The sequence below is a fragment of the Lytechinus variegatus genome, chromosome 5 (assembly GCF_018143015.1).
Source record: "Lytechinus variegatus isolate NC3 chromosome 5, Lvar_3.0, whole genome shotgun sequence".
NCBI classification, from domain to species: domain Eukaryota; kingdom Metazoa; phylum Echinodermata; class Echinoidea; order Temnopleuroida; family Toxopneustidae; genus Lytechinus; species Lytechinus variegatus.
In genome coordinates this window covers 22,251,455-22,276,429 of record NC_054744.1, presented here as the reverse complement: position 1 = coordinate 22,276,429, position 24,975 = coordinate 22,251,455, and the positions used below count along the sequence as shown (strand labels likewise).

The 24,975-nt window shown below is 36.3% G+C and overlaps 1 protein-coding gene across 1 annotated transcript; it reads left to right on the top strand.

The window, feature by feature from the left end:
• Positions 1–2,938: 2,938 nt before the first annotated feature.
• On the top strand, positions 2,939–24,002 carry LOC121415737 (snurportin-1-like). The gene is made up of 7 exons (XM_041609065.1): positions 2,939–3,266; positions 8,400–8,577; positions 12,191–12,295; positions 13,209–13,305; positions 18,761–18,936; positions 19,853–19,933; positions 21,423–24,002. Exons 1-7 carry the CDS (start codon positions 3,085–3,087, stop codon positions 21,696–21,698), a joined length of 1,095 nt encoding a protein of 364 aa, XP_041464999.1. The 5' UTR covers positions 2,939–3,084; the 3' UTR covers positions 21,699–24,002.
• Positions 24,003–24,975: the final 973 nt, after the last annotated feature.

Here is a 24,975-nt window from a genome sequence, read left to right as displayed (position 1 = left end):
ATAAATGTGCAAGTCAATAAAATCTACTATGACTACATAGTTTTTCTTTGTGCAACACAGTCATATTTCATTTGGATGAATTAAAAATTGAGTGGTGTGTTGGGGTAATGCTATGGTAACTGCAGTTCTGTTGTACTCTGACGGTTGGTGTTGTAATGATGTGATTGCCAGTGTGTGGACGTCATGTTGTAAGAGAAAGTTAAAGTGAGTGTTTGCTTTGAAATGGACTAAACCCATGAAAGTTCAACTTTGTGCTGCAGAAACTGGTGTGGTAGTGGGATAATAATGATGATGAGGAACATGGTACCCCAGTATTCAATGCTATTCTTAAAGCCACAATTTTAAGTATATTTTACTCAGTATTTTGCTAGAGTAAAATACTTATCCATCGTTGGTATTCAATTGCATTTTTTGGCTAAGTATTTTGCCTAAATGTAAGTCGGCCATCTACTAGACTTAAGTCTGCATATCCAAAAATGAAACGCACAGAAATTCATTCATACATTTGGCACTATTTGGATAAAAATTTATAACATCACAATGGGTATTAGTATTTACCTCATTTTGGATAAGGTAAATTCTGAGATCTGATCTGCATGCAAGTTTAAGCATTTTGTTAAGCCAGCCAAATTGCTAAGTAAAATACTAATAAAATCAAAACTTAGAAATTAAAAGGCGGCCAAGGTATTATTTTTTCTCCAGAGGACATGTACAGATTTCTTGTTGACAAAGGATGACATGATTATTTTGCATAACCTGGCTTATAAAAAAATATATTATGTATATTCCATTTCAGTGATAATTGGATTTTTGGGAAGGGGATTTTTACGTATTGGGGGAATGGAAAAGTTTGCTTCTACATAAAATCCATTCCATTCCTCACCTCTCAAGTTGGCTTTACCATCATTTGAAGTACAGTTTATTCTTTTTCAAAAACCTCCATTGAAACCTGCCTGACCTCCATTTAAATTGGCTTCACCATAATTTAGAGTACAGTTATAAAACCTCCATTGAAACTTGCCTCACCTCCTTTTAAACTGGCTTCACCATCATTTGTAGTACAGTTATAAAAACCTCCATTAAAACTTGCCTCACCTCCTTTAAAATTGGTTTCACCATAATACCAGTACAGTTTTTTAAAAACCTCCATTGAAACTTGCCTCACCTCCTTTTAAATTGGCTACACCATAATTTGTTCTTTTTTAAAAACCTCCACTGAAACCTGCCTCGCCTCCTTTTAAACTGGCTTCACCATGATATGTGTGGTACATTTATTCTTTTTAAAAAACCTCCATTGAAACTTGCCTCACCTCCTTTCAAACTGGCGTCACCATAATGTGTGGTACCCTTTATTCTTTTTAAAAAACCTACATTGAAACCTGCCTGACCTCCATTTAAATTGGCTTCACCATAATTTAGAGTACAGTTATAAAACCTCCATTGAAACTTGCCTCACCTCCTTTTAAACTGGCTTCACCATAATGTGTGGTACCCTTTATTCTTTTTAAAAAACCTACATTGAAACCTGCCTGACCTCCATTTAAATTGGCTTCACCATAATTTAGAGTACAGTTATAAAACCTCCATTGAAACCTGCCTCACCTCCTTTTAAATTGGCTTCACCATCATTTGTAGTAGTTATAAAAAACTCCATTGGAACTTGCCTCACCTGCTTTTAAATTGGCTTCACCATAATTCAGAGTACAGTTATAAAAACCTCCATTGAAACTTGCCTCGCCTCCTTTTAAACTGGCTTCACCATGATATGTGTGGTACAGTTTATTCTTTTGAAAAAACCTCCATTGAAACTTGTCTCACCTCCATTTAAACTGGCGTCACCATAATGTGTGGTACCGTTTATTCTTTTTAAAAAACCTCCATTGCAACCTGCCTCACCTCCTTTTAAATTGGCTTCACCATCATTTGTAGTAGTTATAAAAAACTCCATTGGAACTTGCCTCACCTCCTTTTAAATTGGCTTCACCATCATTTGATAGTACAGTTATAAAAACCTCCATTAAAACTTGCCTCACCTCCTTTAAAATTGGTTTCACCATAATACCAGTACAGTTTTTTTCTTTTTAAAAACCTCCATTGAAACTTGCCTCACCTCCTTTTAAATTGGCTACACCGTAATTTGTTCTTTTTTAAAAACCTCCACTGAAACCTGCCTCGCCTCCTTTTAAACTGGCTTCACCATAATGTGTGGTACCCTTTATTCTTTTTAAAAAACCTACATTGAAACCTGCCTGACCTCCATTTAAATTGGCTTCACCATAATTTAGAGTACAGTTAATTATAAAAACCTCCATTGAAACTTGCCTCACCTCTTTTTAAACTGGCTTCACCATAATGTGTGGTACAGTTTATTCTTTATAAAAAACCTCCATTGAAACCTGCCTCACCTCCTTTTAATCTGGCTTCACTATAATGTGTTGTACAGTTTATTTTTTTTAATAACCTCCATTGAAACTTGCCTCACCTCCTTTCAAATTGGCTTCACCATGCAGGTATATTCCATTCTTTTTAAAAAACATTATTGTTCACTTCCCTTACTTAGATCAATTGGCTATAATTATACACTATTCTTCCCTTACAAAAAGAAAACCTGATTGTACTCCAGCCTCCCCTGATCTGACATTTGCCTCTATTACAGTATACGTCTACTGTACATAGAGTAATTATCTCTTTATATCGGAAACTTCGTTTAACCGAATTGCCATGCACTCTCTCCCACGCGGACAGCATGGAATAGTACACACACGTTATTGACAACTTCTCTCTGGAGCCAATGTTCCTCTCATATAACTCTCTGCATGCGGGCACTTCTGTGTGCATGTTTGTATGGAACACACACGACCACAATCTAATGAATATTCATCGGCGAGAGTGACGTCATTTTACGAGTGTCCTTTCAAACTGAAGTATTAAGTGCCTACCCGATTCTTCACGCTGCACCAGACTAAAAAAAAAGATTTGTTTTACCACTTACATCTTCTTTCTTCGTATTTATAATTTTCCCCTTTTCTTTTAAACTGATATTTTTGTGTGAATCCTGTCTTTGATATCACCTTCATCGGCAATATGTCGACTGAACCAAATTTAAAGTTGGACGATCTTGCAGCAGCATTTTCTGGGACGGTCGGAGTCTCTTTCTCCGCGGAAAGTTCGGCGACGGTGCATCCCAGGATGTGTATGTTCAAGACGCGGGAGAGTAAGCAAAGTCAGTGGGAGAGACGGAAAGAGAAACTGCGGCTTCAGAGAGAGTATGCACTATTTGTTTCTTATCCTGAACTATTATCCTCTCTTTTCATTTGTGTCTATGCATGTGTGACTTAAGTTAGACAGCTGTCTGTGTTCTGTTTCGAGGAGTTAAAAGTAACATTTTTATTTATTTTTTTTACGTTACTACTGTACCACTCACACAACATGCGAGGTTATACTAACCTCGCACAACGCATGTGGTTTCATAGTAAACTTTGACGTTTTCATTCATCACACGAATGTGAGGGAATAAAAAACGCCAAACGTTTCAGTATTTCTCCACTAATGATTTCTTTTTAATAGTTTTAGTTTTAAAAAAATAAATAAATTGGAAATTATTTATAAAACTGTTTTTATCGCTTACCTCCAAGTCTCAACCAGGATACTCCGTTCGATCCGTCCTTAATACTGCGGTGGAAAGTACGCAAACAACAATCGAAAAGCAATTTTTCGTATCGAACATTCTCAATTCAAGTCGTCAGCGCGTAATAGGAAATTGTACCAAAAATCAACAGGTTGCATCTCATGTATATACTTATTGGTAAAGTACGCCATCTTTTGACAAGATGATGATGAAAGTGGATTGAACGAGCAAGAAAATAATGCTGATCGCCTAGAATGCAGCTAGCTTGCAACACCGTAAACAAAGGTACGGTAGGCACTTAAGAACCAAGTTTGAAAGGACACTCGTAAAATTATGTCACTCTCGCGATGAATATTCATTAGATCCTGGTCGTGCGTGTTCAATACAAACTCTCTGCATGCATGCACTCGGTGTGTATTGAACACGCACGACCACGATCTAATGAATATTCATCGGCGAGAGTGACATAATTTTACGAGTATCATTTCAAAATTGGTTCTTAAGTGCCTACCGGCTTGGTGAATAATATCGCGCGCCCTCTTTAGGCAAAAGTTGATATCAACGCTGATCAAGAGGCATCTACGTGAAGATCACGAAAAATGCTCTTATTTTATTAAAACAAACAACAAAAAGAATTCAACAAACGATGCATATGGTTCGGTAAGTGTTATAGAAAAATTATAAGTCATAGCTATGATGTAAAGTCATAGTTATTTTAGTGAAAATGGTGTGAAAGATTCGCGTGCACCAGGTGCATATGAATCCTTCACACACGAGACGATTTGAAACCATGAGTGCTACTGTACATAATTTTAGACGTATGACAGTCACAGACGGCTCGCGACCGTGCACCTAGCCTGGAGGCGTCTGGGGAGTAAAAATCATCTACTTTACGTAGGCTTACTCCCCTAACGCCTGGCTCGGCTATATATGCCTGGCTGTAGAGGCCAGGATTACCCATGGTGAACCTAGACCTAAATCACCAATTTTACTAAAATTTTTAGTTTTAGTTTTTCGCCTGAAGCTTTTATGTACATGGGCAAGTTTTATGTTTACTCCCATTTAAAGCATTTGTCAATACTTTTCATTTGCTAATAATGCTAAAAATTTAAAGAAGTTAAGAGCAAGAGCATTCACTAACCCCGTCTGTTTACTCCTCCATTTTGATTTCTTTTGTTATCATTGGAGGCGCTGGTCCAAAAATTGGGATTGTCCCAGAAAACAAGGATATCCTCATAAACCAAGACAAATCATGTCTTGATAAATTGAGACTGTCCTTGTTTATGGGGACGTTTTTTTTTCACTTCCCCCTACGGGACAAAGACAGCAATTACGGAAATTGAGAGTGCTAAAAATAGATTCGGTGACCTCAATTCCCCCCAGTTCACCGTCTATTTTTCATGACTTACCGTCTTCCAATAATCTTGTTATGAAATGTGATATGTTTACATTCGTATCCGGACATCTACCCCCTGGACATCTACCCCCCGGACATCCACCCCCCGGACTTCCACCCCCCGGACATCCACCCCCTTAGGACAAGTACCCCCTAGGACAAGTACCCTCTAGGACATCTACCCCCCGGACATCCACCCCCCGGACATCCACCCCCTGGACATCCACCCCCGGACATCCACCCCCCGGACATCTACCCCCGGACATCCACCCCCTGGACATCCACCCCCCGGACATCTACCCCCCGGACATCCACCCCCGGACATCCACCCCCTGGACATCTACCCCCCGGACATCTACCCCCCCCCCCCCCCCGGACATCCACCCCCGGCCATCCACCCCCTTAGGACAAGTACCCCCTAGGACAAGTACCCTCTAGGACATCTACCCCCCGGACATCCACCCCCCGGACATCCACCCCCTGGACATCCACCCCCCGGACATCCACCCCCCGGACATCTACCCCCCGGACATCTACCCCCCGGACATCAACCCCCTGGACATCCACCCCCCGGACATCTACCCCCCGGACATCCACCCCCCGGACATCCACCCCCTGGACATCTACCCCCCGGATATCTACCCCCCGGACATCCACCCCCCGGACATCTACCCCCTGTCATTTTTTTGTCAAATTGCTCGTTCGTTATGATCGCTCACAGACGAGCAAAAATATATATCTTATCAATTTAAAGATGAGGGGGTAGATGTCCTAGAGGGTACTTGTCCTAGGGGGTACTTGTCCTAAGGGGGTGGATGTCCGGGGGGTGGATGTCCAGGGGGTAGATGTCCGGGGGGTGGATGTCCGGGGGGTGGATGTCCGGGGGGTGGATGTCCGGGGGGTGGATGTCCGGGGGGTAGATGTCCGGGGGGTAGGTGTCCGGGGGGTAGATGTCCGGGGGTAGATGTCCTAGAGGGTACTTGTCCTAGGGGGTACTTGTCCTAAGGGGGTGGATGTCCGGGGGGTAGATGTCCGGGGGGTGGATGTCCGGGGGTAGATGTCCAGGGGGTAGATGTCCTAGAATCGTTTACATTGACTAGCACACTTGATTGGTGTCGGCACTTGACAGGTGAATGAACTTTCCTAGATTTCTTGTGTGAAGAAATCCTTATAAACTGAGACAGTCCCTGTAAACTGGGACGATCCCAATTTTCTGACCAGCGCCTCTACTGGTTATTGATACCTAGATACACACGCGGTATAAAAAAAAAACACGCGTGCAGAGCTGCAACTTAGATTTTATAAATATTTGCATTTGTCAATAAAAATCACGATCCGTAAAATATTTGTTTCGGTTGATAAATATAAAGTTATTTATATGATATTTATCGATTAAAACAAATATTTTGCGATTCCTAATATCTATCGGCAGATGCAAGTATTTTTTTTAAATCCTGATTGGCAGTAAAGTAGATGATTTTTACTCCCCAGACGCCTCCAGGCTACGTGCACCCGCCATTATTTAGGGGGTTAACAATTCAAAATCCCCCTGACGGTGCTCATCGATTTCTATCTTTAATTCATAAAAGTATATAAAAAGAGCTACCAAAATGCAGATTTATATTCCGTTGTGTGAAATGCACCAAAACGGGAAAAATTAAACTTAATTTAGATCTATAGAAAAATAAACGGTGAGTTACTGTCGCGCAACTCCAAGTTCCCTGGTTTATCCTCGGGCGATGGTTCTTGTAGGCTCCACTGCACTTCTTCCCTAGAACTTACTGCTACCTTCCGCTACACCTAGTGACCAACCTGAACCATCTGGGAACAAAAAAAATTATGTCTCAAAAACCAGTGACAAACTATCACTTTATGGTAAAAAAGGCAGCACATCATGTAAAAACAGGACATGTACATTATGCATTATGCTGTACTCTACAGTGACTAAACTAGCATCGGACACAGACTCGCTCCTTGCCCTTTCTTGATGTAAACATCTCCAAATCAGTGATTTGAGGCTGGTTCCCAGTTCCCCACTATTAATTTACTGCAGAATCCAAAATGGTGAATGTGAATTGCGCGTGGGTCGTGTGCAATTTGCATTCACCATTTTTGATTCAGCAGTGAATTATTAATACATGTAGGGAACTTGATTCAAATCACCAATTTTGAGACTTTTACAGCTACAAGAAAGGGCATGGAGTGAGTCTGTGTCCGATAGAAAGTTAAGTTACTGTAGAGTATGCTTAATGTCTTTTTTACATGTGTTGCCTTCCTGACCAAAAAGTGACACAGTTTGTCACTGGTGTTTGGGAGCGAGTATTTGTCCCCCGAGGGTTCGGGTAGGTGCAGCGGAGGGTAGCGGTAGTGAAGTGTAGTGGAACCTACAGGTATCATCGCCTGAGGTTCATGTAGACAGAGTAACTGTTCCAGTACCATGAGTGTGCAGATGCTTAATTTTGTTTTTTGTAAATATCTTGCATAGACCATTTTGGAAAGACTTGTGGTGGTCACAAACACAATACACTTCTGTACTAAACAAGCTACTGACAGTAGTCTTATAATTAGGGACAATTATCCTCCGCGATCGCGGAAAACGGACGGAATTCACGGAAATGGCCTTTTGAAACAGAAAATGGCATTTCAAACGGTAAATCATGGAAAACATTTTTCCCCAAAATACACAGAACAGCAACATAAATTACTCCAAAATCTCAACAAAATATGAATATTAAATGGCCACAAAACCTCACAAAACATGATCTCACTTCACCACAATCACAACAAAATCAACACATCGTGACTGCTCTTCACTCCTTCACACCCGATCGTACCCCTCGCCCCGGTCCTTCCCGGCCGCTCTGGCAGGGTACGGTCGATCGGCCGTATCGGAATCATTCACATGCAGGTCGTGTTTTGCTGCCCTATACATTTGAAAATGTACAGCACGATCTTGAAATACAAAATGGCGGATAGAATGAAATCGTTGACTACTCGAAACGATGTCCAAAACCCCCCAAAATTATCTGTGAAAGATCATTCAACAGTGAAATAATGCTAGAAATGTGAAAGGTGAGGATGTATTCACATTAGATATATGTGTCAAAATATTTTTTGTGCCCGCATAGAACCGATTAGAGCGGATTCTACTGCGTTGTTGGTACAGTGGAAAATCACTGTCCCTATATAATTTGAGAACTTGCTTGTTAGTACAGAAATGTATTATCCTTCTAAGGCCCATACTGTAGTGTATGGTTTATTTATTATTTCTCATAGTCGTACTACTCATACTTGGCCTACGTTAAATTTCATAGAGAGTGGTGCCAAATTTGCTTAACACCGTCAAAAAATGTCGGTTTCTTTCTTTTTTTACAGGAAACGTAGAGACTACGCTGATGTAGCCAGGAAGCTTGCTGAAGAAGATTATGCAAACATTACATTCAGTGATGACGAGGAAGAGGAAACCATGGATCACACCTCACCAACTTCGGGGAAAAATAAGAGTAACAAGGGAAAGAGAAAAGGAAAGAAGGAGCGATATTACAGCAATCAGGTACAATATTTGCATTTTGCTGTAAATTTTCTCTTTCTAATATTATGCAATTTTAATTTATTATTAAAGAACCAGACAAGACTAAAAGTGAAATTGAGAAATCATATCAAAATCTAAAGCTTATGACTTTGTAAACACAAAATTGCAAGCTTTCTGTACTTTAAGTGCTACCAGCTAAGGATTTTGATTAAGAATAGCTCCCATTATGGGGCTTGGAAAAAAGGCTTTCCTGTACTTCTCACCAGGCTTGAGACTGTGACTTTCTGTTGACTTGGAAGCGTTGTGATGACATAGGTTTGTACACAGAAAAACTGGGTAAGTTTTCTTCTTTTCAAATTATGCATTTTATTTTCTTCATTTCTATCACATAGTGATATCACGGAATAATTTTCCTGGTATCGTATTGCAACTTGCTCCACAGACTGCTATGTATAAAGTCTTTTGTATAGCAAATTTTCACATAGGACTACTTTGAGAATTCTTATGACCAAAAATGCTATTCAAATTTATATCAAATCAAAATTATTCCCTGTATCATGTACATATAATTTCCTACAAGCTTGAATTTAAACAATCTACAGCTTTGGACTCGTTTGCCACATATAATTTCACCCTTATTTGGTGCAGCTTTCCAATTATATCTGCATTCAGATTATGTGTAACAACCTTTCCTGACAGCAATTTACATGTAGGCCTAATAAGAGCCAAGGAAATAAATTTTCAAAAAATCCTACTGAAGGGTTGTGGATTTCCTTCCATTTGAGCACTGAATATTGTAATAATCACTTTCCCATACAAAATGGGGAAAAATCTAATTGATAATCTGGAAATCCTTCTTTTCTACATACAAACCTATGGAATCACAACCTTCATGACACAATGTGATTACACCTATTCAGACCATTGAGAAGCTTGATAAAGCCTATTGTTTAAACCCATTAATTTTAGTTGTTTTTTAAGCAAACTACTCAGCTTTGGTTAATATGCATAAAACTTACATTTTTTTGTATTATGTAGCTTTTTCCCTTATCAATGTAATTTTTAGCTCTGATCTGGGTCTTTAACAGCTCATCTGATCAATTTCCATACAGTTGATGTCATCTGAATGATTTGGTGGCATACATTGTAGCAGTTGATGTCATCTGAATGATTTGGTGGCATAGCAGTTGATGTTATCTGAATGGATTGTTGCCGTTCCATATCTGATCTATTTTCTTACAGTTGATTTTATATATGAATAGTGTGATGACATTCCATATCTGAACTATTTTCTTATAGTTGATTTTATATCTGAATAGTGTGACGATATTCCATATCTAGACTATGTCCATACAGTTGTTATTTGAATAGTTTGATGACATTCTATTTCCAATCTATTTCCGTACAGTTGATCTTATCTGAATAGTGTGATGATATTCCATATCTGAACTATTTCCATACAGTTGTTATCTGAATAGTGTGATGACATTCTATTTCTAATCTATTTCCATACAGTTGATGTTATCTAAATAGTGTGATGATATTCCATATCTGAACTATTTCAATACAGTTACATGTATCTGAATAGTTTGATGACATTCAATTTCCAATCTATTTCCATACAGTTGATGTTATCTAAATAGTGTGATGATATTCCATATCTGAACTATTTCAATACAGTTATCTGAATAGTTTGATGACATTCAATTTCTAATCTATTTCCATACAGTTGATGTTATCTAAATAGTGTGATGATATTCCATATCTGAACTATTTCAATACAGTTACATGTATCTGAATAGTTTGATGACATTCTATTTCTAATCTATTTCCATACAGTTGATGTTATCTAAATAGTGTGATGATATTCCATATCTGAACTATTTCAATACAGTTATCTGAATAGTTTGATGACATTCAATTTCCAATCTATTTCCATACAGTTGATCTTATCTGAATAGTGTGATGATATTCCATATCTGAACTATTTCCATACAGTTGTTATCTGAATAGTTTGATGACATTCTATTTCTAATCTATTTCCATACAGTTGATCTTATCTGAATAGTGTGATGATATTCCATATCTGAACTATTTCCATACAGTTGTTATCTGAATAGTTTGATGACATTCTATTTCTAATCTATTTCCATACAGTTGATCTTATCTAAATAGTGTGATGATATTCCATATCTGAACTATTTCCATACAGTTGTTATCTGAATAGTTTGATGACATTCTATTTCTAATCTATTTCCATACAGTTGATGTTATCTAAATAGTGTGATGATATTCCATATCTGAACTATTTCAATACAGTTATCTGAATAGTTTGATGACATTCTATTTCTAATCTATTTCCATACAGTTGATGTTATCTAAATAGTGTGATGATATTCCATATCTGAACTATTTCAATACAGTTATCTGAATAGTTTGATGACATTCTATTTCTAATCTATTTCCATACAGTTGATGTTATCTAAATAGTGTGATGATATTCCATATCTGAACTATTTCAATACAGTTATCTGAATAGTTTGATGACATTCTATTTCTAATCTATTTCCATACAGTTGATGTTATCTAAATAGTGTGATGATATTCCATATCTGAACTATTTCAATACAGTTATCTGAATAGTTTGATGACATTCAATTTCCAATCTATTTTCTTACAGTTGATTTTATATCTAAATAGTGTGATGATATTCCATATCTGAACTATTTCAATACAGTTATCTGAATAGTTTGATGACATTCAATTTCCAATCTATTTTCTTACAGTTGATTTTATATCTAAATAGTGTGATGATATTCCATATCTGAACTATTTCAATACAGTTATCTGAATAGTTTGATGACATTCTATTTCTAATCTATTTCCATACAGTTGATGTTATCTAAATAGTGTGATGATATTCCATATCTGAACTATTTCAATACAGTTATCTGAATAGTTTGATGACATTCAATTTCCAATCTATTTTCTTACAGTTGATTTTATATCTAAATAGTGTGATGATATTCCATATCTGAACTATTTCAATACAGTTATCTGAATAGTTTGATGACATTCAATTTCCAATCTATTTTCTTACAGTTGATTTTATATCTAAATAGTGTGATGATATTCCATATCTGAACTATTTCAATACAGTTATCTGAATAGTTTGATGACATTCTATTTCTAATCTATTTCCATACAGTTGATGTTATCTAAATAGTGTGATGATATTCCATATCTGAACTATTTCAATACAGTTATCTGAATAGTTTGATGACATTCAATTTCCAATCTATTTTCTTACAGTTGATTTTATATCTAAATAGTGTGATGATATTCCATATCTGAACTATTTCAATACAGTTATCTGAATAGTTTGATGACATTCAATTTCCAATCTATTTCCATACAGTTGATGTTATCTAAATAGTGTGATGATATTCCATATCTGAACTATTTCCATACAGATGATGTTATCTGAATAGTGTGATATTCAATTTCCAATCTATTTTCTTACAGTTGATTTTATATCTGAATAGTGTGATGATATTCCATATCTAGACTATGTCCATACAGTTGTTATTTGAATAGTTTGATGACATTCTATTTCTAATCTATTTCCATACAGTTGATGTTATCTGAATGGTTAGATGATGTTCCATCAGACTTGGCAGAGAATTGGTTGATGGTTCCATGTCCTAAGGGAAGAAGAACATTCATCATAACAAGCAAGGTCAGTCCAAAATCCAAATCAATTTAAATCATTATTTTCACTATAAAAGATTGCATCTTACTGCATTTTTCAATTTTTATGGCTACATTGTATATCCACCCCTAAAGCAAGTTGATTTGAATGATCATGGACAAATTAATTGAGCATGTACTTATTGTCATCAAAATCAGGCTAAGATTGAAATTTATCGCCTTCTTTTTTTCAAATTCTGGAAAATATATTTCTAAGTTTTACAATTAGATCATCGCAGCTTCCCAATGTCAGCTATTGTTATACTGACTGTAGGCTCAAACATGATAGATGGCGCCATCTGTACTGAGGCCTAGCATTAGCTACGGTTAGCTAGCGAGACATGCATTGTTTTTCCCAGGAAACAAAAAGAGAACGTGGAGAAATATTTGTGCTGCGCCCTGATTTACTCAGAAAATTATCTTGCCTACGTTCTTTCAGTGATTTGGGTGAAAATTTTTCATGAAAAATGCTGTTGTAGGTACATGCAGACTATATTGGAAGATATATGTAATCAAAGAGAGTTTGCAAATAGGATTGATTTTAGATTGAAATCTCATCTTCTCATGTGATAGATTGAATCAAAAAAATAAAAAATAAATAAAAATTTCGGCAAGTGTGCGTCCGGATAATAGAGAGATCCGGATAAGGGGAGGCCGGATAAGAGAGTTTGGACTGTATAACTGTGTGTGTGATTGAGTTTTTTTTTGTAGGGACAGAACCATAACCTTTTTAAAAAGAGGTGACCAAGACTCAAACCTCTGCATCAATTCATGACTCACTGTGTAGCTTGGATGACTGTTGCACACCGCAATTACCAAGATGTCAGTATAGCAGGTACATTTGTAGGGTAATGTAACTCTGGTATTTAACAGTGCTTTGTCCAAATCAATTTGTATTCTAGGGCAGGACCTGCCACTACACAAAGAGTGGTCATTGTATGAACATGTTCCAGAGTTCTCTACCAGGTGGATCAAGTGGACAGAGTAAGAGTAGATCAAGTAAGTAGAACTCTGCTTCACGCTGCATATGAAAAATTGTTTTCATGGCATTTACTACGGCGACAATTAGCCAGTTCGTAGTTCCGTTTTGCGCATGATCAAAAGATTCTATGCATGATCAGAGGAAGGTCATTTGTACTAAAGTGACATGGTGGTTTAAAATCTAATGAGATAAGCACCAACTTTATGTATTGATTATTCATATATTCTTTTGAATTGTGGTTTTCATTTACATCCACAAAACAGTCCACGAACGTCTGGTATTTCACAGTTTGCCAAGTACATTGTGCAACATGCTATGATATGCATTCAAAGTAGCAACAAATACCTTGATAAAGTGTTCATTGGTGTGCTATTCTAGTCACCTGGTCTATTAAATTTTTTCATCATGCTATGTAAGGCAAGCTTGCGTGATATCTTGCTTTGAAATCTGCCTATCTCAATCAAAGAAATGAAAGGTCATTTGACCAAAAATTGTCCATGAGTTCTATGAACTGGTCTATTGCTCTGCTGTAAAATCCATGCACTAATGGAAAATTACCAACTTTAACCCTTGCTTGAACACTATAACCCTATCCTTAACCTAACCTTGAAATAAAACCCTATTGCATCCCTAACCCTACATTTTAGATGAAATAAAGCCTGGAGCAGTTGTCACTTGAGCAAATGTCACGTCATGCTACATGTAAATGTAGGTACATGTAATGCGCTAAAAAATATGTTTTTCTGTACATGTGTGTATGGTATACCTCAATCCCAATGCCGTGCGATCTGTTACAATTTGCCTTTAGTTCCTGATCGCGAAAAAACTTTTGTGCCATCCAAATGTTCTACTACTCAAGATCTGATAAGATTTCGTGTAATAACGTAAGAAAAAGGAAAGTGGGGATGTGACATCATCAGCCACCTAATGAATATTCATGATGATGTGCATGTACCTATTTTCACAAAATAATGCTAAACTTTAAAATTCATTAACTTCACTATTATCAGATTTTGATGAAATTTTCAGCATTTTGCTCTGTGAATTTTATTCCATTTATTCAGATATAAATATTTTCAGCCAGGAGTGCCCCTTTCACATCCCAAAATGTCAGTTGGATCCTAAAACTGCTAAAAATTTACATTATGATGATATAGGAATTCCTTACTGTATTGTTCTAAATCTTGGTGCAAATTTTATAGTTTATGGTTATCTACATGTAGTTTATAGTCAAAATGTTTTTGTGTCTGTTTTTTTTTTATTACAGAGATCAAATTTTACATGTAGAACTATGTTGATCATAATCAGACACATTTTGTAGAACTATAAAATGTAATTTGTTATATATCAATATATTTATGCTACTACTTTAAAAGTAACTGAATTGAATTTAATGTTAAATTAACTGAATCAAATTGAATGTGCTTGCTTGATTGGTCAGAACTTTGGTACTCAACGTTGAGTATCAAAGTTCTGACCAATCAAGCACATTCAATTCAATTCAGTTAATTTTTAGGGCAATTCCATGGTAACAGAATTACAAATCAGAGAAATTTGGCCGTTATTTTTGCTCACAGCATCCAAATATCTCAATATTTTCCAATTTTCTGAACCTAATATGTGAATATGTAAGATGTGAATGATGGATATGTGCTATGGTAACGGAATTACCAGAGAAATGAGTCATTTTGCAAACCAAAGTTTAGGAAAAGTTTCTCTGAAATCTACAACACACCAGCTCTAAGTTAATGTCTGATTTAATTCATGATAATGTCAACTTTAATTTGAAAGTAATTTATTCACAAATATCATCAACAAATTTTCATGATTGGTCTTTCTTTAGGGGAAGTACATGGTAACGGAATTACACATAATGGTAACGGAATTACGCCTCTGACATTTGGGAAGGAAAATGATATTTTTAGGCATTTAGGACTGGTGAAATGCCTCAATAAAGCTTGTTTATATATTCTTCTCTAATACTTAACACAAACTAAGTACTTCACGTCTCTAATATTAAATAAAATATAAGTATATAGTACGTAATAGGTGTCTCTACCATGAATAAACATAATTTTACAAAATATTAGGGATCAGTGGTAATTAAATTTTAGTTCATTTTCAATTTTAGGGGTATTAGGACTTACAAGCCACTTTTTGCCCCCTGTACTGATGGGAAGAATTATGTAAAGGCCAAAAATCATCACTAATACTCATGGTAACGGAATTACATGGACTATAGCCAATACTTATACACACCAGGAATTTTACAAAAACTGAGGATGGCATGTAATTAGATCTGCACATTTAGTCAAAAATCGGTGTAGATGATAGTTCAAGATATTCTAAAGTCTTTGAATACTAAAAAGAACATAGAGTAGCATTTTAAAACAAAAAAAAAACTTTCTATTTGGTTGTTCAATGAATGTTCTGAAAACAAGAAACAATGCTGAAACCTCATGAAAATAGTGTTGACATTTACATTTTGAAAGAATGTTGTGGACAACTAAGCAATAAATTGGTTCTTAATTAGTGCACCAAGTAATCTAATTCTCTTTAAAGGTATATATTCATTTTCTGTCTATATGTAGCTCACTGAGGACTGCAATTATAGCAGATCTGAGTATAAAGTCAATATCGGACATCTTCCTGACAGATGTACATGTATTTCCCAAATGTGACCCTAAGAAACTGCAGTGATTTGATGATCATATGTCATATTCATGAAATTAGTTGGTTTTCTTGGGCCATGATTTTTTTATTTTATTTCTTTAAAAAATCTTTATCTTTCATATAAAATATGAAAATTTATCCAAGATGAATTTTTAACTTCTGTATCTAAAGATATGTGACAAAGCAGTGCCTAGGATATTGACAAGTTTATCGCGTATCTAACCATTGCATCACAGATGATGTGCCTGCACCAATATTCCTTTGAAGGAAAAAAATGAACTTCAAATTAGGTGGGGGCTATTTTCTATACATTTTCAATTTCAGCAATATTTCTAGGTCAATTCACTCAAGACTTTTAAATAAGAATAAAGGAAAAATGATAATCATTTAGTCATTAGAGTACTACTCTTACATTATTCTTGTAGATTAAAGAAATATTTCAAATAATTTTATTGACTAATGTTGGTTATGAAATAAAATGAGGTAGGAAGTGATTTGATATTGACTTTATATTTTTGTTCATTTTTCTTTCAATTAAATCCCTTTAGGCACATAATTTGATTTGATGCAATCTCACTCATTTGCCAAAACTCATGGCAGAAAGGCTTTTAATTGGTTAAATGAGATGAGTGCTATAAAAAACAGCCTTTCTCATTGCAAATTGCTTCAAAAATAGGTTCGTGTCACAGAGATAAAACAGACAAAATGGTTATTGGAATACCATTTCGGAACGAATTTTAGGTGATTAGAGATAAAATATTTTATTTTATATCAGAATGTATCTCAGAATACGACATGTACCACTGTCTCTCTTTGTATTTCTCTCACAGCAGAATGCTGTATATTTCTATCCATTTCCAACTGAGTTATATGGCTGTTTGCAGATGTTTGGTTATTGATGACTTTGTCGGTCTCAATATTATCACCATCCTCTCCTTAGAGAAGTGTTCATTCTGTGTATCATCCTTACTGGAAGGGTCATCGTTGTTACTCACTTTATCCATGAAGTAGTGATTATTGGATGATGCTGACTTTGCATGTTTCTGAGCATCCGTTGCATATGTGTAGGGGTGTTGAACATTATTGGTTTGGTGCTAATTAAGACATCGTGAATATCTTTGTCAAATTCACCATACTTTTGGAAATGTCAATTGTCATTTGTAAAAGACTTATGATTTTTTGGCGTGTGATTCTTGTAACATCTGTAAATTTTGGATCTTACTTCAATCTTTTCCACTCATTACTTTTTACTGCTCGCTACAATGTTCGCAAATCAATGCTAGAGTCTGGTCCCTCACCATGGCTTATTGCAAAGAATATACAATCTTCCGTTGCAAGGGGAGTTACACAAAAGATATCGCTTAAATTATTAGGCAGTACCTTCTGAAAAATATAACCACTTCTTTGAAGCATAGAACTACTCCTAGCCATCCCAGAATTTCTTTTACTGAAAAGTTCACTGCAGTCTGTTGAGAGTGAGTTGATCAGAGGCAATTACAAAAAAAGGAATGCCATTCTTTTCCAAGGCACACACAGTGAACATGGTCACTTCGTGATTGTGTGTCTAGTATTTTGTATCTCATTAGAATTGGTACTTGGCAATGACATTTTTCGCAAAATCAATCTGAATGAAAATTTTGTTAAGATCATCCATTCATCCTGCATACTAATTTTTTTACTCCTCAAGAATTGATTGCCCATTAATCTTTTGTAAGGCATTCGCCTACATTGTATGCTCCATCAATATACTTTAATAATGCTACATAATGTACATTATCTTGCCCTTTTTCTGAATGTTATACTCAAGCCATATTGAATGGGAGTTGCTGTCAAGTAATTGTATAATTTCATCCTGATTTAGAGTAATTACTAATCAGAAGGCTTTTAATGTTTATAACTGTCATCTACAGCTAAGATATCAACATGCCAATGGAACAAAATGGGCTAACGCACACCCCTTTAAGGATATGATAATGGTAATTCCGTTACCATGTAATTCCGTTACCACAGTTACAGCAGAATTAGAAATGATATTTCAAAAAAAATTTAAGCAAGTATTTAGTTCATAGGAAAAAAATTTCAGTTTCATGGTTACAGAATTACATCCGTTTTTGTAGTAGATTGCAAAATTTTCTCGAAGAAATTTGAAAATACCCATGATAAAGACATTTGCTACTGGTAATTATTACACCTTCGCACACAACATTAGATGATTTTGAACCAAAATTGTAAAATATTTTTTTAGTTATCAAATTTATCCAAAATAATGTAAAATACATGTTCTCTAATTGAAAATGGTCATCAAATTCAAAAGATTGCTCAGCAAAAACCGTAACAGATATTTGAAAAAGGTTTTCAGTTCCTTAAAATATAAGGTTTTGTGTAAAAAGGACATTCACATTCAGATGCATATCATTAATTTTGAATTTTACTGTTTTTACCCTCTCCCATGTGGAATTGCCCTGTAGCATAAATATATTGTATTTTTGATAAATTGCCTACAATATAAATACATAAATGTATACAGAACATTCAGAATTGATAAAAAATGTGTATATGAAAAGTATATAAAAAAGAATGCAAATACAACCAACAATTGTAGGAGTACTGAAGTAGTAAAAATAATAATTTATCAAGAAACTACACAAACACAAACATGTATTCACAATTGAATTCAATAATTTAGCTAACCATTGTTAATCCGCAGATTGAGGAAATAGATTATTTTAAACCAGATTTTAGAATATGTGCTCATGTGCTGAAATTTTCAATTTCATTCATATTTTTTAATGATTTCAGATTACACTATCCTTGACTGTATCTACAGTGAGATCCACAGAACCTATTGGGTGTTAGATTGTATGTGCTGGCATGGCCATCCTGTGTACGACAGTGAGACTGAGTTCAGGTTCTACTGGCTTCATTCTAAGCTAGCAGAGGAACCGCATCTGGCTACTGGATTCAAGAAACATCCCGTAAGCTATTGATCTTGTGGTTGTTTTAAATCTTTGAATTTTTTTCATTTGACTTTATATCCTTTGAAGCTAATACGCACATTCTTAAATACCATGTTTTAATAGATTGCCAAATGTAGCATATCATGTAAATTCTATACCCCCCCCCCCCCCCTACCTTCTATTATGACAGAAGGTAGGGGGCCACATCTAAACTTTACATTTTCATCATTTCAGATTGTGATGTTTTACTAAGCATGTTTTATGCATTGATATATATATATATATAATTTACCAGTTTGTAAGATGGAAATGGGCACATCTACACTTGCACTGTGAAAAGGGTTATACGAACTTAAATAACTTCTGGGTTCATGTGTTGAATAGGCATGCCCATTAAATGCATTGTAAAAACTGCTTTTATGAATAAGAATAATAATAATTGGCATTTATATAGCACTTTATAAATCTACAACTGTTCAAAGCACTTCACAATTATTATTACTCAGTCACTGGATTTATAGCATTCCAAGCAGCCTGTTAGGCGCAAACTTGCTAAACCAACCACAATGACGGTTTTTTCCTACGGGTACCCACTTAGCACCTGGGTGAGAGTGTCAAAGTGTGGATTGACGCCTTGCCAAGGGCACTGTAGGCTATGGTAGGATTCGAACACACGACCCTCTGATTACAAGGCGAGAGTCAGAATGCGCTACACCACGGCGCTTCCAAACATTTTTTTATTAAAGACAACAGTTAATGGAAAAACAGAATCGTAAGTGATCATTAATTGATCACAATTTCTTTCTAATCAACGATAACCTTCTAGAATTTTTAATTATGATAAAACTGTTCCACTTTGTTTTAATCATTCTTTTCATAAGTTTAATTTTTGTGTTGTTTTTTCATTCTATGTTCTCATATTTTAATATTTCAGATGAAATTTTTTGGCCTTCCCTCCTTCAAGTGTGATAGACAGACATTACAAGATGCTATGGCCCAGCCTATGCCATTCAAGGTAGGGGTTTTGGGTCATGTTTGAATGAGGAGGGGTGGCAAATGGTCTTAGAATCTGCTTAATCTGATGGTTGTAAGAAATATCATAGACATGAATTGAGAAACTTGTGGAATGATCAACAACCGCTGTGCTTTGCATCTTTATATACAGTTTATTTCATGAACATACTATTTCCTGATTTTACGGCAAGTTCAATAAAGAAATTCACCAGAATTTGCCTTTGATATTTTATTGCATTTTGGACTTATACATGTATGTATATAGCAATTGGAAAATTTTGCAGTTGTGGAGATTATAATGTCACAAAAAACACAAATGTGTAAATATTGTTGTTGTCCAATTTTTTAGAGGAAAAGAATATAAAGTTTTGTTGAGATCAAAGTTGCTTGAATGTCCCCTTTGATAGCAATTTTGTTCCGTCTTTCATTCTGCTTATGTGTAAATTTATTTGTTGTTAAAGAGATGCGATTGGGATGCCAATGTCTTTACTTAAAAAGACATTGTAGGATTTTGAATTTTAGCAAGCATGTGTCCTAATTTTGGATTTTAGAAATTTCTATCATAATGCAGGATATTCAGGAATGCTCCTTTTCCATATTGTTTTACTGATTTGTCCATGTTTTTAATGTTTAGGTTCAGGGTATCGTTATATGAATGGACATATCAGATATATTGGGTGATTTCAAATAAGGTGTTCGACACCAGCCACAACACCGTACTTGAAATCAGGCTGGTGTTGGGATTGACCTCTGAAAATATGACGTATTTCCTGCAGTTTGTGTTAAAGGATGGTGTAGAATGTCATCTGCTGAACCCAGCACTGAGTCTGGTGTTGACGATCTACGTGCCATTTCCCCATTCTCCAACGCCCAGGGATTGGGAAAATAATGATTACAAGTACGGTGTTGGTGATGGTTTTGATGAAGTGTAGCTCACGGACAGGCAGCAAACGTGATGAAACATCCCCTTAAAATTATCTTTTACAGCTAAGATGAGCGCAAATGACTAAGAGTTTTATACATTTTAATGTAAAATGATATTCACGCTTTTTATTCTTGCAGTGATTTTAATCTTTGCATTCAGTACAATAAGATTTTCTTGCCATTTATCCCTGATTTCACATTCGTCAAGAATTTCTCGCATAAAGTGAGATGATCAGCAGCGCAGAGGTGGGACGTCATAGGCTATCAATAACACAACCGGTATCGTTCCTCTAAACCCAGCTCGGTGTTGGAGCTTGGTTCAGATGCTTTCTCACGCTCTCAACACCAACACTGAACACCATACTTGAAATCACCCAGTGTGTTTTATCTAACAGTAAGTAACAGTCAGACACTTGTGCTTCTCAGCCAATCAAAGAAACTTGCCCTATCTGGCAACTTGTCCGATGACAAGAGTTTATGAGATGCTCTCATGGAACACAAAATCTGTTTCATATCACAATTCATCTAACCCAAGCCCCATCTGAATTCATTATCATCTTGCTTAGGATGAGTTGGATGGGCTACTCTTCTACCACAAGGCGCTTCACTACACCCCCGGTGTTACCCCACTGGTCGGTTGGCTAAAACCCTGGATGCTACCGGAGATCCTGGGCGTGCCCATACCAGACGCCCTGATGGCTAAGAGACCGCCTGGGGCGCAACTGAGACCCCCTTCAACCACTCCGTCACCTGCTAAACCTGAACAGACAGTGGAGAGTCCAAAGGATGGGAAAGGAGATGCAAAGATAGAGGCAATGGATGAGTCTCCAGCAAAGAGCTGAGGTATGCGAGATGTTGTTCCTCGATGCCAGAGAAGTAGCAGGATACTCTCTGGACATTAATTTGCCATGTTGATGGCTGTCGTTAAAGAAGACCCTGTCTTTTATTTTCTGATTCACTTGTATCCAGGTAGACATCAAGGGTGACACTGAGGCACCCTCTTTCAGGCAATTCTGCAATATTTAGTGGTGCCAACTATTGTGATATTTACCAAGAATGATACAGGTGTCGGATATAGGAAACACTCCCCCTCCCCCCTATCATATTTCAACACATGTATCTACTGCTGGAAAGGGAAAATGACTGACTCCCAACATTATTTTTGCCACCAGGGAAATAGTTTCTGTAAGGAGCTGTTTTCCTGCTTCTGTTTTTTCTGAATTTCAATTTTTATTGAATGCAATGGTAGTTTGCACTGACTATTTTTTACAACATTTTTAGGGCTAAATTAAACCCTCACAATATTGAAATAGTACATAAAAGTTTGGCATCCCTGAAAATTGGACGAAATAGGCAAGATGTAGGAAGATTAGAAATAAGGTATTGAAGACAGGGCCCGTTTCCATAAAACTTTGTTCTGATTGGCTGATAGTACATTTGTTATTATAACAAGTCTTTGATGAAACAGGACCTGGGACTTGGATTCAGTTCATGAAGCACAGAATACACGGTGCCAAAAGGAAACCTTCTTGATGATAGGTGACTTGTTTTGTTTTTATTTTTAATGGCATTTTGTCTTTTAATCGATATTATTATACTGCCGAGAGAACAAGCATTCTTTGGGGGTATTTTTTAGTATTTCTGCAGCTGAAGATTTGAAATAGTTCCACTTCAGTTGCTTTCGCAAAATCCAAGATAGTTCTTGTGAAAGAGTACAAGTGCTTTGTGATTTTTCAAGAGTATCATTTAAAGACTATTTACACCCCTCCCCTTATTTTTGTCAATCTTTCATCTGAAACGTCTGTTGATTCAGAGGAAAGATCGATACGAAAAAAAATTTCCTTACAGTTTCAACTATTTTTGCTTCATGTGAATCATAATTCATTTGCCATACTGGAAATCGTTAAAGCTGCATACAATATGTGTTTTCAAAATTTTAGTCTTTACAGAGACGACTCAAATAAAAAAATCCATCCAGAATTAACCTTATTTCAAAACTCACAGGTGCAATAAGCCTGTTCACGGTTGCAAACTGCACATGAGCAGTAATAGGTTGGGATAAACCAGAAAGGTGGTTTTCAAATTCACTGACCTAGGCATTTTTGTTGTGATGGTTATTCATGTATTCCTTTTAAAATATTCTTTTCATCACATCAAAACTGAAGATTAACAAAGTCTCCATAATCCCTCATTTGACACTAGCCCAAACAATATAGTCAAATGTGCCTAAAGCAGACAATAAAACAAACAGATTTCCAAGCTTTTCTCCTGATGTATTATTCTAGTCACCTGGGGTGGTATTGTGGAACACTGACATAAATTTTGTCATTTCTCTCAGAGATGTGACACCGCTATGATTGTCACAAATCGATATTCTGAACATTGTCGTTTAGCCAGTCATATCTCTCTAAGATCCCGCCCATCTTTTCGGGGTCAAACCTTAAAAATCACTTGTAAGTCTCAGTGGGAACCATTCTAACCAATGGGAATGCATGATGGCATGTGGGGCGTATCCTCAATACAGTAGCTGGCATCCCGCAACTGTGTGTACACTGATGGGCTTAATTACAAAGAGAGACAAGGAGCTGTGAATGAGTTTTAGAAGAGAGATAGAAAAAAGGGAAAACAGTGGAAGAAGAGCGGAATTAATATGTAGGGTCTAACTAATTTTAGCATGAAAAAAGTCATGAATGAGGAGTGAAACTAGTACCACAATCTAAATAATATCATTGTATTCTTGACATATAGTCGGCAGGGTGTTGCGATATAAGGTGCTAAAAGATATGACAACATTTATGACTGCTAGACCCTGTCATAAGTTTTGTCATATCGTGCTTGTATATTGGGATTAAGTGCATTTAAAGCTGCATATTTTTGGTGCGTGCTAAGGAGAAGAGACAAAATTTAAGACAATTTTTGTGACAAAATTTATGACATCTAACAGAATACAGATTTCGTCATACATGTATCTCTGAAAAAAAGATAAAAAAGTTTTTTAAAGTTGATCGTGAACTGGCTTTTCGTGAAGTCACCATGGTATCTTGATCAGTTGCTGATTGTAAACAGGAAATTTTGTGTACTTCTTGCAGTGATTACATTCATTAACCCTATCTAGGCCGGGGGGGGGCCTCAGAGGCCCCCCCCCTCAACGAGTCGCACAATATTTTCGCCACGCAAATTTTTTTGACCGCGCCGCTTGTTGGCTTTTTACTTTCAAGTCTTGCGCAACTTTTGAGACCAATTTTGCATCACCCAGGTACGTGGTTCCGAAGTTACGCAACGTTATGTAAGTGCATGTCAGACCAAAAATTGCTCCAAAATGTGATTTTGTGTACAAAGTCAATGTAAATTGTGTTTTCAACCAAAATCATAAATGTTTGATAATTTTTAGTTCTGCTGGCCTATATGTATGTATTTTATGCTGTTTATGATCTTAGAAGAGTCCCCAACGAATTTCATTTTTAAAAAAGTGAAAAACAAAAGGTCCAAAAAACAAAGAAATACATAAGAATTTGCGAAAACAATGTAATACATAAGAAATTGATCTGATATCACAATTTTTTCATGTAACCTTGCTAAGAATATCACAAAGTGTTTCTATGCCAAAAATTAGAACATTTGGAGCTTTATTTATGGAGTTAGAGGAAAAAGTATGATTTCGCATACTAATTTACGTAATAACGATTCACATGAAATAAATTACTATACCATTTTGTAGATTATATCCCAGACAACCTGTGTGCCAATTTTCGGCGTGATCGCGCGGTCAACGGCCGAGATCTCAAGGGGGAGGCCCCCCCCCCCCCCCCCCCGGCCATATGAACTCCCAAAATACCCCGGCCTAGATAGGGTAAACATCTTTTGGTAAATTGTTGTAATAACTATATTTGCTCATATAGCATTTAATACTTACTGTATCAGAATTCTCTAAAAAGTGCACTACAGCATATTTACCCTGGCTGAATCAGAGCAGCTGGTATGCACACTGTTTCAAGGAATAAATTCCTACCAGGTACCCATTCTCCTCACTGAGGTTGAGTGCAGCACAATGTGGGTAAATTTCTTGATGAAGGTAAACACGCCGGTGCTAGGAATGGAACCCACGTCCCTCAGATTGAA

Bases quoted from the DNA above. Each gene is read 5' to 3' on its own strand.
- LOC121415737 (XM_041609065.1), top strand. From the start codon at position 3,085: ATGTCGACTGAACCAAATTTAAAGTTGGACGATCTTGCAGCAGCATTT. The intron at 3,267-8,399 runs GTATGCACTATT...CTTTTTTTACAG, and splicing joins AAACTGCGGCTTCAGAGAGA to GAAACGTAGAGACTACGCTG. The intron at 18,937-19,852 runs GTAAGCTATTGA...TTAATATTTCAG, and splicing joins CTGGATTCAAGAAACATCCC to ATGAAATTTTTTGGCCTTCC.